This window comes from Limanda limanda, chromosome 6 (genome assembly GCF_963576545.1).
Source record: "Limanda limanda chromosome 6, fLimLim1.1, whole genome shotgun sequence".
Classification (NCBI taxonomy): domain Eukaryota; kingdom Metazoa; phylum Chordata; class Actinopteri; order Pleuronectiformes; family Pleuronectidae; genus Limanda; species Limanda limanda.
In genome coordinates, this window is record NC_083641.1 from 16,199,522 (window position 1) to 16,218,902 (window position 19,381).

The window sequence follows — 19,381 nt, forward strand, 5'->3', positions numbered from 1 at the left end:
AGTTCAGAGAGAGTGACTGATATGCCTGTGTCCAGGACCTCTCTGACTACCTGCATACTGAATATCAAACATTTTTACTGTATTGATCTGGAGAATTTTCAAAGTAAAGTCCAAAATGTGTACAATCAGTTAATTTCTAGATATTTCAAAGTACTATAAAAACACTTTGCTCAATAAGTTCAGAGATAAACTGATATGCCTGTGTTCAGGACCTCTCTGACTACCTACATACTGAATATCAAACATATTTACTGCATAGATTAAGAGATTTTTCAAAGTAAAGTCCAATATTTTCACTGTGAAATAGATAATTTCCGGAAACTTTCCACGGGAATATTAAGCTCGGGAATTTTGGGAATTTTGAAAAGAAACAAAACTATGCAAATTAAACGCTGAGCAATAAAAACATCATTCAAAACACTATTTTAAAGATGTATGGAATGCAGCACACGCTGCACGTTGAATTTCAACCCTCCACTGTGCATTCTTCCATCACATGCACAGATAACTCCCAGCATCCTTCACACTACAGCAGGGCTATTGAGGCCTGCTGTAGTGTGCAGGACTAGTCAGGTAAGTTTCAATGATATTACTCGAGAAAATATATTAGCATGCTTATTGGGGATTGTTCATCTAGCCCAGACATGGGCAAAGTACGGCCCGCGGGCCGTATACGGCCCGTTGGGCTTTTTAATCCGGCCCGCCGAACTTGTTCAAATAATAATAAAAAAACAAGTGCTTTGCTACTTGGTAAAGGCCAAATCCTTTCATGTAATGATTTTTCCATGTCATTTATATTAGTTCACAAAAACACTCTATCCATCTGTTCCTGGCCCGGCCCCTCTGTCAAATTTTGGAACCCATTGTGGCCCGCGAGTCAAAAAGTTTGCCCACCCCTGATCTAGCCTATTTCCATTAATTTATCCATCACTTGTAAAATATTTTTACAGACTATTCCAATTGTTTGACTATATCTCTGGCATTGCATTAGTGTTTTTTTACAAACTTTTTTCTCATCTTAATCTACAGAACAATGCCACGTGCACTATCTCATGTGTGGAGACATTTCACCCCATCCAATGTAGACGGAAAGGCTGTGTACATATGCAAATACTGTGACCTATCTTAAGAATGACACAAAGATGCAGAAGCGTATAGTCAAGTGCCCAAAGTTTCCTCAGGGCTCAAATCAGCCTATGACACTACAAAATGTTTATATTTATGTCTGTATATGACAAGGTAAATACAGTTAGTATAAATTACCCACAATTTCCAGTTTATTCCCGTTAATTCCCGTATATTCCTGTATATTCCCGTTAATTCCCATGGAAAGTTTCCAACTTTGAATATTCCCGGAATTTTGCAACCCTAATCCTGTATATCAAACATATTTACTGTATAGATTAAGAGATTTTTCAAAGTAAACTCCAACATTTTCACTGTGGAATAGATCATTTCAGGATACTTCAAAGTACTTTTAAAAGAGAGACTGATATGCCTGTGTTCAGGTCCCCTTTCTGGGCGGTTTGGATGCGTTTACCATAAGTGTCAGTATTTGACTGCAGTAGAATTTCTGTGTCGGCTGATATGACCACAGAGATGCAAGTGTTGGTTGGCTTGACCACAGTGACGTTAAGCAGATAAAAATGGATTCCTCTGCATATGATTAATCTCTGGATGCAGACGCCTCAAGAACGTGAAACTGGAAGGGACAAGACACATGAAATAATTTTTGTATTTTATTACAATATCAGAATTTGTACATATCGTCCTCTTCATATGTATTTCATTTTTTAAATTTATTACATAAATACTCCAAGAGTAGAATAACAAAAAAGTCAAATATAAAACAACTCAATTCAGAAAAAAATAAAGAAAAAAAAGTAATACCTGACTCTGGGACAGAAGCTCGAGGAATGTTTTTTTCTTTTCTTTGTAAGACAAAGGTCACACAACATGGCAGAATCATCAGAGTTCCGTCACTCTTGGCTTTGATAAGTTATTCCAAAACAATGTTCGTCATGTCAAAATAAAACGAAACCCACTCTTTGAAAAGGAAACATTTAGGACAATGAAGTTTGTCGTTGTTGGCTTTGGTTATAAACGTTAAAGTTAGCACACAGTCAAGTTCCCATGAAGTGAGGACATCATTTAAACCAACCAAAACAACTTCCCCCAGACAGTACATATTTTCCTTGCCCATAAATAACCATGTGATCACTACACTGATCTGCATTCTGAGTAACCTTCACAAAACACATGCAAAAATAAATACACTGCATGGACTCTGGTGCGACCCCTCTCTTAGACGCCCAGCTCATGCAAAATCAAGGGTCTTGTCTTTTCAAACTCCAGATCATCTCTGACCACTGACAAGTCATCAGCTCACACATGTGACCTGATGAAACGGGTCAAACATGTATGAGATGAACTGACTCTGAAACAACTTTGATTTGGGGATATTTCCAAATAGAAATAATAATAAAGGACTTCCTCTGTCATCTAAAAATCTGGATAATTTCAAATGAAGATATGGCGATCAATAAGCAATAATGCATTCTTATGCGAGTTGTGGCTGACGTTGAGCATCCATGCTGAAAACGGATAAAGCTTCAAATATAAATGAAAGAACCATCATAATAAGTTTAGCCCAAATCAACTGCTACATAAAACAATCATCTATACATCATGTCAAGCAGTGCTGTGAGGTGTAGTTAAAACAAAACTAGAGACACGCACAGTAAAAGATGAAAAACCGTAGAAAAAAGGACTATGGGTGTATTATAGAAAATTAAATTATGACAGTGTATATATATATATATGCATGTTGACCTTTATAATTAAAAAATAAACACTTGCACCAGGAAAGCGTGCTTGTAAAAAAATCTGAGCAGGTCACCAGTACTTGATGATGTAAGCCTCATATAAGACCTCTTGTAAAAAAAAAAAAAAAAAATAGTCAAACAAAACCCCTGCGGCTAAATAAAGTTCAGATACGTGAACTGACCCTCAAACTAAAGACTGATTCATTTAAACAAACATCAGATCTGGCCATTTTTAATCATTTCATTCTTTTTGACAGAAAACAGCAGAGTGGAGGAGGGTGGAGTGTTTTGCAGCAGCGGTGCAGTTAATGTCAGTCCCTGTGGAGGATAAAGACAGTTGATGAGCTGCAAATGTCAGACCGTCTTACCACCTACTCGCAGGTCCCTGGTGATGCCGAGTGGTGTTTGGGGGGGGGGACATGTAGGGATGTCAATGTTCTCGAGAGGAATTAAGGTTTCCTGTTGTGTTTTTTATTTTTTATCCCAGTGATAGAGAGACACGTACGTGGTGTGACAGGTGTCCTGTGTTAATAGGCATCTTTCTGAGAGTGCATCTGATCCTGGATCCTCAGCAGCATCTCCTGCATCCGCCGCAACTGAGAGGAGAGAGGACACAAGTGTTAGGATCCACTGTCACAGTCATTGTGTTTGTGTGTCAACAGTCGGAACACGTCAACAGGCTCTGCTGCCTTTTATACACACTAATTATTCACACATGACTGCACAGACAACAAATCAATGACAAGCAGGAGATGAGTCTGTTCTGTTTAGATCACGTGACCTCTGCTGTGAAACGCAGGGAAACACAGCCCCCCCTTCACCTACTGAATATTCAACATTACATATGCTGCATATATACCTTATCAGTTTTTGTTTATCTACTTTTTTCTATTAAAAATCTCTCAATTATTTTAATACAGATTTACCAAATGATGTTTCATAAAACTTGCAAAGGTTAAGTGACACAATCATTAACTGCTTTTTTAATTTTAGTTGTCAGCTTTTGTTTGGTTTTCTGTTTGTGTAGTAAAGGATGAAAGCCGACAACTATTTCCTTATTCCAGACACATGTTGAGACTGTTAACTTTGTTTAACCACATTTGAGCTGTTCATTACACAAAAAATAAAGAAACAACTGAGGACAAATAAACTCTTTATTTGACAAAATAAATAAGAATAATAAGGAATTGAATGGGAAAAAAAGGGGGAAGGACACTAACATCATGTAAAACGATGTATGCAAGCTCAGTTTGTATTCAATTACCTTCACTGAAAAATAATCACAGGGTCTGGAGTCAGAGTTTGTGAAGGATTAAATTTAGATACCTTAAAGGAATAATACTTAAGCTAATATTTACTCTAATAATATTATTTCTACCCTTTGCATAGAAAGTCTGATTGATTCTATTTTAATTTATTTAAATATAATTGCTAAGAACCGAAAATTCAGTCAAAATCTAACAAAATTTCCTCACAAGTTTGCACCATACTGACATTACTGAACCAGCTAATTTGGTATTATTATTTATCAACCAAAGTCAGAAAGAAAAGCTGCCTCTTAAATGTGGGATTAGTGTAAAGATGATGTAAAAAATGGACAATAGCTTAAAATCATGGTAATTTTCTATTTATGATTAATATGTGTGCTGGTTTGTGCTAACTGGGTAAATGTCTCACTTTATGAGTGTAGAGCAACATATTCAGCACTTCAGGGATTTTAGGATAAGTGTTGGTCAAAATGAGTTACCTGGATGTAGGTGAACAGGCATAGCCACTAGAGGGCGCAGCACATATGAAATATAAATTTTTTTGTCTCTTTTGTTGCTACGCACAGTTCAGAGGTCCATAGGGTGAGTGAGGATGGGGGAGGAGACAGGTTTGAATGTTCAAATACACTTTTACATTGTGTAAACACTTATTCATGTTTTTGAAGCTGCTCATTGTCAGCTACAGAAAACATGACGCGAGTGTGCTTCACATAAAGATTTTCGATTATTGAGTGACACTTAGAGAGCTTCGTCTTTTAAGAGATGTAAATCTGGCTCGGGCTGAGAGTCTGAGTGCTCGTGCTGCTCAGAGCCGGGCTCAGACTTATGGTCATGACCATGTGACTCCGGGTGGTCATGGGCAGCGTGCCGTACCTCCTCATCTTTCTCTCGGATGAGTTTTTCCGTCTCGCTGTCCATCCCTCCGGTCAACGCGGGGATGGGGAAGTCTGTGCCACTCTCCCGGGTTAGTTTGCTGCAGAGGGATTCAAGATGTAGAGAAGTTCAACATTCAATATTTACAGAAGGTTTTTGCAAGAGGAAGTATTTTCATTTTCTGTGTTAATATCAAGACGAATCCCAGTTTGGATTTAACAACATTTACTGCAGAATACATTACATTACATCTCATTTACCTGACGCTTTGACCCAAAGCGACTTACAAAAAGTGCATTCAACCATGAACCACAAACCCAGAACAACAAGAATCAAGAAGGTACAATTTTCTTCAAGAAAGACAAAGTACAAAGTGCTATATCTTAGTGCCAAATAAGTGGTACGAAAGCTCTACTTAATTTAATTATTTTTTTATTAAAGTTATAGTCAGAAGAGATGTGTTTTTAGTTTGCGACGAAAGATGTGTAGACTTTCTGCTGTCCTGATGTCATTGGGGAGCTCGTTCAACCATTTAGGAGCCACAGCAGATGTCACTGGGTGGAGCCAGTTCTCACCTTAGACAGACATGACAGATCTCATTGGTACAATTCAAATCTGCCATGGACAATGAACCCGTCACCAATAAATACATTGAAAAACCTGAATGTGTGTGTGTGTCCTGTGCTTCAGTGCGAGCGTACTTGCGGTTGCGTTCCTTCACCACCATGCGGGTCATGCTCTGGATGCACTGGGCTCTGTAGTTCTCGTAGTGGGTCTCCCGGGTCACGTCCTTCAGATCTTGCATGTGCGAGCGGACGAGCATGTTCCTCAGCTTCACAAAGTCACAGTGTCCCGAGTTCTCCACTGCAAATCACAGCACGCAGATCGGTTACAACATGTTCACCACTCTTCAAAAACTGCCAATACTGAGTCCACAATGTATGCAGCTTCTCTAAAGACCTATTATACTAAATAAGATCTTTACGGGTTTTTTCATCCATTCATGCTGTTACGAGAAATCAAACTTTAACTTGTGACATTGCTTGAGAGTGTGTGTACCTTCTACGATGCCCCAGGGATACAGGCGGCCCCTCACCCTCTTCCCTTTGGCCTCCACCACTGTGTTGCTGCCGATTACAGCGAAGGGAATGCTTTCCTTGAGGGGAGAACAGACATTAGACAGAAGGTTAAAAAGGGGTTTTCAAAACAATCTGGCAGTGGAGGAAGAGAAAATAGATGCTTTTATGGATGATATGGTTAATTTTTCCACACTTTGTCATGTTCTCTCCAACATTGTTCCATTTCCTCCTAACTTACTTCTTAACTTCCTAACAAACCACAGCACTTGGACGATGGACATTTACTTGCTTAAATTTCAGAGAACAATTCTATAAGTGTGTGAAATTTGGTGCAGCTTGATTGAATGTAAGGGACAATTGGGCCTTGGTTGAATTATGCGCTCTACTGAGTGCCATTGTGCAGATGTTTTCAGGTGAGTTTAGCAACTCCAGTTCACATTTGGTTGTTTACTTACTAATGCACATGTACCCTTGGTGAGGTACCAACCTCAGACTTCAGAAAAGACAATTGGGAAAAAGAAGACACAGGCAGAAGGCAGCTCTGACTCTCACCTTCAGTTCGTGGTCCTCTCGCTTAAAGTCCTCGTCTTCGTCAGAGTCACAGTCAGGAAACTGGTAAATCTTGATACCGTACTGCTCAATCTCCTCTCTGATCTGCAGAAGAACAAAACAGTGAATGATACCATCAGTGAAGATACAGGTAGAGACTCAATAATCTGTTTTCCTAAAGGACCATACATGTATATCGGCTATTTGATTTCAGTCTCGTTTGTGGGATAAAAACACAGATCAAGTTTACTCTCTTACCTTGAATTTCTTTTTCTTCACCTCACTCGGGGTGAGTGTGTCAGCTTTGGCCAAAATAGGGACGATGTTGACCTTCTCATGCAGAGCTTTCATAAATTCCACATCCAAAGGTCGAAGACTACAAGAGATACACCAGATACGGAATGAAACACAATTCTTCCTCTCATGTGAATAAAATAGGACCTTTAACACTCTTACAACATATCTATAAATGAGTATTAGCATCAGGCATGAGAAAAAAATGAAAAGGTGAAGATTTATAGGCAGTAGTATGCATTCACATTAGTAGTTAGATATATTCTTCAAAGTTCACCATTAGATTTGAAATTTGAACTCGATTCTCAACCTTACAATTTCCTTCTCGATATGCACAATGTAAACAATTGTGTATTTTCTGTTTTAATTTGACTAAAACACAATGTTTTGATCGTGTTGGTCGATTGATCAGTGGTGCCACAGGTTAAGCTTCATCACTGAGTTCTATCTGATGAGTAATGACTGAGGCTCGTCAGCAGAGGGAGCTTTTCCTCCATCAGTGGGTCTGAAAAATGCACTGCAGCATCACTTGCAGCTGTGTGGTGCATTAGTTCCTTAATGAGCACAGTCAAAGTGGAACAGTGTATGTTAAAAGCACCACATCAGCACTCAGCACAAACAATTGATTAGAGCTAAAGCGCTGCAGTAGATTTAAGTTCACCTGAAGGCAGCAGAGCACAGCTTTAACTCTGGAGAAGAGCATTAACAATTTATGGAGCTGAATGTAGAATAAGTGAATAGAGATTTACAATAGAGTTAGGTGGCTGCGTGTGGAGGCTGATTAGGAAATAAGCACAGAAGATTCCATACTGCGATAAAGGGGGGAATGCTCCCCATTAAATCAGAGCGAGGGGTAAACCACTGCATGTTTGTCGTACCCATGACCGAAGGGTGAGATGAAGTACAGGCAGCAGTGCACACGGTTGTCCTGGATGTTCTTGCGGTTGAGGCCACTCTCGTCTCTGAAGTATTGCTCGAACTGCTGGTCGATGTAGTCAGTCACCGACTTCCAGCTACGACACAAACACACACACACAGGGTCGTTCACTCTCTGGGGCCACAGCTGCACGATGGCACATGACTCTCTAACCACAGTAAGAGCTCAAATGAGGTTAGCCAGCTGTACTCTGTGAGGATTCATAGGTCAACTGAAACAGTTTGATCCAGTCGTACCATTCAGTGTTGTTTACAGCGTCTCCAAACCCAGGGGTGTCCACGATGGTCAGTTTCAGTTTCACACCTTTCTCTTCTATATCCACCGTGTGTTTGGTGATTTCTACAGTTTGTGTGATTCGCTCTAGAGAACAGAAACAAGCAGGCCACTGTTTTTATTATCAGCCACAACATGTTGTAGAACAAATATCTATTAAACAAACACTCAAATAAAACAAAACAAAATATAGCACAAGCTGCAGCTTTGTCACCTTCAGCGTTGAGCAGTTTCCTATCTTTGTAAAGATCTGTGAGAAACAGGCTGTTGACCAGAGTGGACTTTCCCAGGCCAGACTCCCCTTCAAACAAAGAACAACACAGACTGATGTTAAGACTGTGTGATTACCAGTCTCTTCAAATTTGAGGCGTGGGCTTAAGATCAAATGTCTGCTAATGTGAAGAAGAGGATTTACCTGCCACCATGAGCGTGAAGTCAAATCCCTTCTTGACGGACTTGCGATGCACCTGGTTTGGCAACGTTGCGAAACCGACGTATTCCTTGTCCTGGTCCTGAAAGTGGAGACAAAGATATGAAAATACATCAGGGAAGCACACATCAACCACTCCAAAAATCTGACAATCCCATTCATAGTGTATGAACTTTCCCACAGTAACAGAGTAGTCTTAAGAACAACACAACAGCGAAAAGCAACGCTGCCATCTCAGAGCATCAAACTCAACCCGTACAACTCAAAGAAAATACGCACAATCTACCTATATTATTTAAAACAATCTCTCACAAGCGTTGTCACAATCATCAGCCTGAAGATGAAAAGTTCAACACACATCACAGCACAAAGACAACATCGTCCTCTCTGGGTTTCACAACCGAACCTGCTTCATGTTACCTCATTATTGTTGTATGGGTCAAATCGACCCCAGGGGCTCTTGGGCCTGGACGTACCAACAGGAGACGGTAAGTCAAACTCCACACTCCTGCTCTGCTGCAAACTGGGGTCTGAACCTGAATCCGACTGGGCCCTGCCTGCCACAGGGGGACGCAAATAAGACGGGGTGTGGGGGCGGTCTTCGCCCTCAGCTTCCCTGTCAACATCATGATTCTCAGGGGCCTGATGGTGATGTTCGTGCTCAAACTCATGGTGCTCATGGTCCTCATGGTGGTGGTCATGGTGGTGGTGGTCATGGTGATGGTGGCCGTGCCCTCCTTGTTGGTGAGGGTCTTGCATAATGTTCTCTACCTCTGAGTCATCTGAAAGGCTTGAATGCTGGAGAGGTATAGTGGTTGAAGGGAGTGGATAAGGTGGTGCAGAGGAACAGGTGGAAAGAGACAGAGGTTGGAGGCAGAGATGGAGAGTTTTTCTCTTGAATAGGTTTGGATTATTCATCTTTTTTATCCAAACTTGTTTTTCTTTGGTCATGATGTGAAATTCCTGCTGTTTTGACTGTCCAATGTAAAAAAATCTGTTTTGACTTATTCACATTGAGAACAAAAACACTGCATGTTGTTGCATTTCTGTAAAGCGAACGTGAGTGAGTCATAATACTTAGTCATACATTTGATTGTACTTTTATAGAAGCAGAGAGTACATCCTACATGAAGGAGTGTACATCTCCTGACCACTTCACAGTTCCAAATAAATTGAATAAAAAGATACACAGCTGAAGTGTAAGCTACTGTGCAGACTCCAGTTACACCAGCTCTCCCAGTCCCTCATACTGAGGTCTCCCTGCCATTCGAGCACAAAGATAAATAATGCAGTGACCCTCTGCAGGCAATAAGGCCTTGTAGAATGCAGCTGTAGGGCCACACTGTGACTCTGCACTGATGTTAGGATTCTGCTCTATACATTAACTGAGGGGAAGAAAGAAGATGAAAAATACCTAAAGGCTGAACAGATACAGTTCAGTTGAGAAGTTTTAAATCTAACTGCAGTATGTTTGCTGTAAGCTAATCAATTAAATACGACTATGGGGGGTAAAGTGGATAATTTCTGGGTTTGGGGGGACATCTACAGTACCTGCTCAACATCATGGTCTCTGTCGTGATTGGGGGAGGCAGGACAGGAGCCCTGCTCGTCTGATGAAGAGTGAGCCTCGTGGTCACTGTCTGCCATTGCAACTGGGGCGACAGTGCACTCTAAAATCTCCAACCAGAAAGTAGCAAGCGATGTGTCGAGGTTTAGGAGTGGGATGAAAAAAAGGGATGAGTCGGTTAGGATAAGGTGGGTGAAGGACCCAGAGAAAGCCGCCATGAGGAAATCAGGTGCGTGAGGTGGAGGAGACCGGAGTGAAAACAAGAAGGAAGATGGAAAAAATTAAAAAAAGATTAGATAAAGGCAAAGTAATGACATACAGCACAACATACCATTTCCTCTCGTAAATGATATGAATGCAGAGCAGATGCAAAGACTGTTTGGGTGAGTGGTGAGATGATTGACCGATGCATAATGGCATTTTGAGGGCAGTTGTCTACACAATCTATAATATAATGTTATTGCTCCAGCCTGGCCTCCTGCCACCACAGCACTGCCTAATGTTATTAGTTCCTCTCATATCGTCCTTGTCCATTTTCCAGGCACCCCCACCACTGGTGCCAGTCAGTGCCAGCAGATGAGACGGTCTGTCCCAGCTGCAGTTACATAATGCAGGGAATCATTCATGAAAATTTGAATACAAAGTAAAACACGCTGAGACACAGTGTGCGTGCCCAGAGGGACTTCATGTATCTCTGAGGCCACTCTGCAGTCAAAAATCGCTATCTGCTTTATGCCTTTACATGTTATCCTCACTGGAACCTACTTGGAGCCTGATGCAAGTTTGATATCCTTCTGTCACTCAACCAGAGTCAAAAAGCTTATTTGAGTGATCCTGAAAAAAATGTTCTCTGTCCTCCTTCCATGGTTTTAATTATGCTGCTATTTAGAGCTTAAGGGAAGGAATTGATAGTTTCACAGTTTAGGAAATCAGTGACCTGCTTTCCTGTGCTATAACCAAAGATCCAGAGATCAATGTCCCACATGGTGAATCCTGTGACCTACATAGGAGAGATGGTCAATCGCAAAAGCTCAAATAACATTGTAGCAGAAATGCACAAAGTTTCTCTTTCAATTCAATTTTTTTTTCTTCATCGTTAAGCATCAAATTTTCTTCTTTGCATCAGCTGTAGCCTCTAGTTAAAAACAAAAACTCGCGCTATCACAGGGACAATAAAGCACAAGACAATCCATCCCTGGGAAAAGTAGGAAAACCTCAAACCAAGCTCTCTCCATGCAGGGCCTCACCTGTGGTACCTTTAAAAATCAGCGGGCAAAGTCTCTTCTTCTTCTTTTTCTAGTCTCTGCCTTCACTACTATTCATGCCCAGTCTAGCAGGAAGTAGGAGGCAGAGACCAGAGGATACAGCTTTTATACGCCCCTGTCCGTCCCAGAGGACACAGCGCCCTTCCGCCCCATCGAGCCAATCGGTGCCCGGGGCAACTGATCAGCAGCATTGATGAGCTACTCGACACACAGACCCACACATCAAGTACAGACTGAAAAACTTTGAGCTGCAGAGCTCTCGAACATTTAAATATCTCACTTCCTCCTAGTTTGGTGACAGCAAGAGAATATTTTGCAAAGCACATATTAAAGACAGCATCAAAATGTGAAGTGAATGAAAAGTGTACGCACCAAACCGTACGATCCCCCACAAAAAATACTCAAATTAAAATCATAATCCAAAATTATACATTAAACATAACCTGCTGCGCTAATGAGTTCACTACTGATAGACTATTTATACGCCAGCGTATTTGCCTTCACGTGGCACATTAAGAATTTCTCATTCATATGCAAATATATGCAGCATGTAGCTCCAAAACTCCTCACATGGTTTGTATCTTACACACACGTCGCTCTATAGTTGTGAGGACACTCATTGACATAAAGCAACCCGTAGCCCCTTACTCCAACCTTAACCATCACCACTAAATGCTTAACCCTAAACCTTGACCTAACCCTAAAACCAAGTCTTAACGCTCAAACAGCCCTTTGCATTTGAGAGGACCAGACAAAATTTCCTCACATTGATGGTATTGAACCAAAATTGGGCCTCATAAATAAAGATAGACATGCACACACACACAGAATGTTTGGGATTATTTGCCTAAAAGACATAAAGACACCACATTTCTCCTTCAATCTTCAAACACACACCCGATACCTTCTCATGGAGAGTTTCTTCACTGTCCATCTTTCTCAAACATTCCTGAACATGACCTGAGCTTTATAGTGAGGTCACGGTTTTCTTCCCTGATTCTCAAAAACTATCTGGTTACACATGAAGTAATGAGGCAGAAAAGACTCTGTGCATGTCAGAGATTCACTTTCCACTAAAGCTCTAAATCAGCTTTGTAAAGTAAAGGGACTAAATCAAAACGGGAACCTTTTCCTCTCTCACTGAACCAGACGGGCGTCAGTCTGTAATGCGATTATCCTGGATATTAAAGTTTTTTGGAGAAAGAAAAAAACAGTTCCAGTTAATTGATTTAAAAAAGGAACAAAAACAAGCAGGTTAAGTTTGGGAAAGAGCATCCAAACACCCTGATCTCTTGTATTACATAACACTGCGGCCTATAGAGAAAATCTAATTGGCTCCAACATCACATTCACAGAGTTTCATTAGGCCACCACACAGTCTCCAAGTCTCAGCTGAGACCTGAACCAATTATAGTTTCCATTATTGGCTGATGTGACATTTCAATCAGTACATCATTAGTGATGCCCTGCAGAGTTTTCCACAAAATAAGCCTCAGACCAGGTGAAACTATAATGTGGCTACTTCACGTCCAAATGAGCTGATTCACGTCCAAAGTGGTGCATACATGACGGGGAATGTCTCAAACACTTTGGGACAAACAAGCTTGAATATACAATAGAACAACTCAAGCTCACTTGGCTTTGAAGACTTCCTCGCAACATTCATTCTCAGTTTCTTCACAGACTGGGGAAATTAAACAATGGTATGCTGACAGGAACATTACGTGTTTGATAATGACAACATGTCAACAGCTGCTACTCTGGCATTTCCTGCTTCACTGGTAAAATACACTTGTGTGTTGATGCCGCTGCACACACTTTCATGTTGACCTACATTTTGTTCACAATGTACGATCTTTCTCTCTTGAGGAAATGTTGGCCTGGAATGTCCGGTTTTTCATGTAAAATACATAAAGTCAATTTGACCAGTCAATGTTTTTGTTTTGTAGAAGGATTTTGTATGAATCAGGAAAGAAGAACCCACTGATAGTAAGTGTGGATGTAATCCATTTAATCTATGTCAGTAGCGGGGTGAGTGACAGGTGCACAGACGTAAGAATGAAAGACAAGTTCTCACAAGAGAGAAAGAACTGCATTGCATGACTTTTGTAGGTACGTGTACAACTGCAGCTGAAACTATGAGGTGTGACTGTCTGCATGGATGGTAAACACTTTAAACATGATAGTGCGAGCAAGAATGATGAACCCATCTATACAATGCAGCAATGGATCAAAACACCAATTAAGAGATGTCTTATGTTACTTTCAGGAGAGAGAGATAATACTTTTTTCTGGTTCATTATGAAACTGCGGTAGGACAAATTAGAATATGGCGGACCGTCATAGCCTAGACAATTAATGGAAAACCACTGCATTGACATGGTGAGAAAGGCCAAAGCTTTGTTAGAGGTATCAGCTCTCAGGAGGACCCTTCCAGTTATCTCTGCCAACGAGGTTACATTTTATATTTTGTATGTCTGTTTGTGTGATAGTATCACCACAAACTTGGTAAAAGGATGTGTAAAGTGTCAGGAGAGAACCAATTCAATTTCGGTGAGGATCCGAATCAGGGAATTTTGTTCACACTAACATTATTGAACATTTTCACTGATTTCTCTGGGAATGATTCATGGATCGTGTTTAAAAAAAATCGGACATGTTTCAGGGACTGATATCTACGTGTGTAATTAGGTGCAGCTCCAAATAAAAATTTGGATCTAGTGAACTTATAAGTAGTTTCACAGGGGACTGCTGGGCCTCATATGAGGTATGCAGTCTTTGAGTGCCATTCTAGTTGTATACACAGTCCAGACCAAAGCATCCAATCATTTTAATGAAATTTAATGAGCGGTCTCAACGGCAAATAGAAGGTTTCTGCACGATAACATAAACACATTATGTCCTCTGTAATCTTTCATTCAAAGCTTTTCAATGACGCCACTGTTAGAAACTCTTCGGTATGCCAGTCATATTTTAAGATGGGACCCACAAAGTCCCTGAGAAAAAATTGAAGGACATGACATCCAATTAACCATAAACAAGTTGTGTATTTGACTTCGCCGCTTTGTTGCTGTTGGATCGTGGTCGTGGGTTTGGCAGCCACGGTGCTGATGGATGATGATTTGTTACATCAAACACAGCTCTCAGGAGAAAAGCCCACTTCAAATATTCGCTGTGTGACATGGGAAATGCAATCAGATGCTGTCAGAAGTCATAAAGAAATTATACAGCACGTTGTAATTGACCTTCTGAGATGAAAACGCATTTCAGCTCCATAGGAAATGCGGTCGACAAGAGTCATTTATAATCCACCTACAATAATTACTAAACCATTATTCAATGACTGCTGAATCATTTTTTTCTTGGCAGACTTCTGCCTTGTTGGCAGGAATGATTACACTTGGTGCTGCTATATCAGGAAGTTAAGACAGTTTTTCAAGGATAAGCATGAATATAAATGTGTGCGTTGACTTCAGACACAACGCTCTGTTCATTCTCAGTTAAAAAGTGAATGTTGTGGAATGCTCAGGCTGAATACCAGTGAGGTTTCCCCTTGTGGCGCGGCCAGTAGCAGGTGGTGAAGTGAGCCATGTGCACTCTGTGTGAATGCTGTGGTTGTTTTGATAGTTTGAGCGGGGCTCTGTGTGAAGCTGGCTCAGGACAGAGAGAGAGAGAGAGAGAGAGAGACAGAAATAGACCTGCATCACCACCATCACACAATCCCACAGCTATGAAGCTCCTGCAAATATACACCAAATATTCAAAGCAACATAAAAGACCACATCATGTATCATTTAAGTTTCTGTGGGGCAAAGTAAAAAAAAAAAGATGGCAGTGATATAAGGGACCGTGCGTCTCTGCACCAAATATCTACCTGTGAGTGATGAGCTCCATCATCAGAGGCAGACACTCACCACACTCTCACTCTAATTGACTGAAAATAAACATGGACGACATGACTGCTCCCCAAAAGTGAAACCAAAGTGTCTTGATCACAACCTGGTGTCTGGCTGCAGTATATGTCATAAACCCAACCTCCTCCATGTTAGTGGATGGTGCATAGACAAAACCAAAAAGGCAAAACACACATCAATACATTTTTCCTAAAAATGGTTTCTGCTGTTTACATATTCTTGTCATACGTATGTTTTTTTTTAGGTAAGCTTGTTTTTAATATGTTATTTGATGCTTTAAAATCGGAGTGATTAGATTAGAGTAATTGGTCGAGCCTTTGACTCCGCTACGACACTTCTATCAATACAACCTAAATCTATTCTGCAGACTCTGGCTAAAATGCACAAGATGGCGACATTATCCTGGATATTTTGGCTTAATTTCTCGATAGTCGTATAAAGATGAGACATGTCTTCTATCTTTATGCGGTTAAGTAGATATGTGCTTCCGGGGTCTAAGCTCTGTTATTTTCAAGATGCCACAGTGCTGTAACTGTAGATCTCAGATGGAGGCTTAAATATGACTTATGAAAAAAGTTTGTCTGTCGCCCTTGTATGCTAACGTTAGCTTAATAGACTTAGCTGGGCAGCACATAAGCAATAACTGTGTGACAACTGAAATGAAGTTGATGAAATTAGTTGAGTGATGTGTGCGCTCCTGTTCAGCTGGAAAACATTAAATGAAATTTAAACCCCATCTTCACAAAAAAAAAGAAGACGTGAATGGTGAATAAATTCCTAGGTTATACCATTGTTGTTTCCTTGTGACCTGGAGGTTTGGACCCAGATGTGAATATTCACAAGCAACGTCGCATTTAACAAGCAGATATACAGTCTATGGTCACACCTGATCAATACATGTGTGTTGAAAGCAGCAGAGAAACGCTCAGACACACAGATTGTTCCACAGTCATGTGGATGACAGATATTCGTATCTATGTCAGTTGTTTTGCAGAAAACTGTCATCCCTTGCTCAAAATCCTAATTGAGCACAAGGTCTGGTCACATGCATTCATGTGAATGGTGCAGCTCCTGTGTGGCTTCACAGGGATGAGCTGCAGTGCATATGAGAGTGTGTATACTGTATGCACAGAGGAAACATGCAACCACCAGATCACTGTGTTGAGACAGGGAGTTACACACACAGAACCACACAAGAGTCAGCCAAAAGGAAAGCAACAAGCACATACCTCTGTATCACTGTTCATTTCTATGTGTGCAGCCATATTATCCCTTCAACACCAGCGGTATTCCTCCAGTTCCACCAGGCAGTAGAAATAAGAGACAGACAGCAATGAAAAGGGCCTGGGAAAGCTCCTCAGTCTCAGTGTCACTTCTTTAGTTTCATAGCACGCCGGCATTACATAAGCACACCTATTTTCCCTGCCTCACCAATCAGATGGCATCCAGGTTTTCACTACACATCACTTCACTACCCTTGGTCTGCAGACATCTTCTTTTAAGACAAAGGTACACCTTCAATCTCTCCCACTCTGCCTATGGAGCATGTCAATAACTCCACCCTGCTCTCCACTCTTTCGGCCAGTCTGCAGCTGAAATGCACATGAACAGCAGCAGCAGCGGCAGCTTGGTTGTGCGGAGACGTCCTGACTTGAGAAGAGGTGATGCTCTGTGGGGAGCTCCACAACATCTGTCCCGTTGCCTCGCTACAAGCCTGCCGTGCCCTATTTCTTAAAGCCACATGTAAGACTTCAACACACAAATCTTCACACACACAGACACAAATGTCCCAGATGATTCAGAGATAAATCTAATAAATGATAAACGGAATAATCAAGGTGGAGAGATCAATCCGATTCTGTGAAAATTCAAAGATATGGGCTCTGAGGATCAGATGACAACAACAACAGTATACACACAAATTCTCACAATGGCCGTCACATCCACAAACCTCCCAGCTGGCCAGTACCAGGGCCGGAGTGGCACAAGAAGAATCTGTTTGTGTTTGTTTGTGTTTGTGTGTGTTTGTGTGTGTTTGTGTGTGTTTGCGTGTGTGTGTGTGTGTGTGTGTGTGTGTGTGTATCCATGGTGGTGAGTAAAAATGACTCGTGGCCTACATGCTACAAATAATCTTTTTATCTAATATACACTCTCTCTCTCCCACTTGCTCTAAAAAAAACACACACATACACACACACAAGTGGGCCACAGCACAAAGCTTTTCCATTAATCTTCATGGATCTCTGTGCTTACAAGACGCATTCATTCTTAAAGAATTAGGATTTTGTGATTAAGTTGTGATTGCTTCGGGTTCAGTACAGAAGTGAACAGGCTCAGTGTGTTTAGGCTACGACACAAAGAAAAAATCTCGGCTTGTGTTGTTGCTGGGATCTAATCTTTAGAGTTTTAGTTTAACAAGGCAGGAGGGTGCCGAGAAAAACAGCATTCAGCTGAGAATTCATTTTGTGCCTGTGAGAGGAGGAACTGAACGTAACGTGATCCCAATCTTAATCGTTCTGACTGCGAGTGTGCCAACCTATACAACAGTAATAACTACCATAAGTAGTAGACAGGGAGTAACACAAATAGTATCGGGTGAACAGACGTGCCCGTCCAACAAACCACACAGTGGGCAACTCTCACTTAAACCCACATTTAACACGTGCACAGAAATGGCCTGAGTGAGAGGAGGGAGGAAAAAAGACATGGGCTGACAGACGGGAGACGTTACTTCCTACAAGCGAGGATGCTGCTTTGTTTTAATCCTCTGGCAGGAGCTCTTCATGATGACGGGTGGGGAGTATCATGGATGGTCTGAAAGGGCTGACAGTGCCCAAGGGATGGAAGGCTTAAGATATACAATCTCACTGTATGTGATGGCCTGCAGACACACACACACATATACAAAGTACATGAAGACATCACACCGTAGGACAGATGAGACATGACAGTTTACTGTGTTTACTATGTTGCCGTGAGGCTCACTTTGCCAGTTCTAATTAAAATGTCTTGTTGTGCCAGTTTACTCTGTACACTCATCTGGCTCGGGTCCATGCAGCAGAGCTGGAATGAGCCACTGCACAAACCAGACGAGCAGCCAATTTAAACATGTTAAACACCCAGCAGACAAACCAGGGAGGACATCTGAGCTACACAAAGCTAACCTGCACAAAACACAGCAATGTGTGGCGTTACACTAGAAGAGAAAGTCTTTACTCACTGCAGAGGATTCGGCCATTGTCCCCCAGTGGAGCAGATAGTGGAGCGAGGGCAGTGCCCCCTGCTGTTTATGACTACAAACAGCTCGACTTTGCTGGACATGTATCTGCATGTGACATTCACAGGGTTGTAAACTCACATGGCCTTTTACACACACATGTCTGTTAATCAGAGCCCTTACTAAGAACATTAATAACATTTTTGTTCTATCTAAATGTCTCAGTAAACCATGACAGTAATATAAGATGCAGTATATCTGATCCCTGCAACTGATGCAGCTATTTACGTTATTACATTACACGCATGCCTTTCCTCATGTGACACGACAAAACTTCTCCTGCTCCCTGTTTACAACCTGGAAATTCAATCACTAGAGGTCTAGACGCTCACAAATATGTGGAGTTGAAATTAAGGTTTTAATGAATATTAGCCAATCCCAGCTGACAATGGGCAGGGGGCGGGGTAAACCCTGGAAACGTCACCTTTCCATCACTGGGTCGAGATATAGAGACGAACAAACAATCACACTGACACCTACATGCAATTTGAGTCACCATATAACCTAACCTGCATGTCTTTGGACTGTAGGCAGAAGCCGGATAACACACATTATGACCATCTTATATTGATCATATAATATGGAATATAATATAACATTTGAGATGACATTTAAAATGATCTAATTGATCAATCAAATGTGATAAACTACGTGTTCATCTATGCATAATATCAAAAATCCAAACAGGTCACACGTGTAAGGCAAAAAATGTAAAATCTCACAACACTGTTTGAGATCTTGATTATAATTTGCATGATTTTTTGAGGCTGTAAACATAATGCTGGACTTATGTTTCCCATCCAGCCCATTTGTCCATGTATCTGTAATGA

At 41.1% G+C, this 19,381-nt stretch overlaps 1 protein-coding gene across 1 annotated transcript; it reads right to left on the minus strand.

Moving 5' to 3' along the window:
• Window positions 1–3,352: 3,352 nt before the first annotated feature.
• LOC133002885 (septin-5-like) lies at window positions 3,353–10,313 on the minus strand. Its single transcript, XM_061072476.1, has 12 exons — window positions 10,080–10,313; window positions 8,949–9,326; window positions 8,514–8,610; window positions 8,313–8,399; window positions 8,062–8,185; window positions 7,767–7,901; window positions 6,853–6,970; window positions 6,598–6,699; window positions 6,026–6,122; window positions 5,668–5,830; window positions 4,967–5,066; window positions 3,353–3,421 (listed from the first exon to the last, which is right to left on the minus strand). The coding sequence occupies exons 1-12, from the start codon at window positions 10,311–10,313 to the stop codon at window positions 3,353–3,355; spliced, it is 1,704 nt and encodes a 567-aa protein (XP_060928459.1).
• Window positions 10,314–19,381: the final 9,068 nt, after the last annotated feature.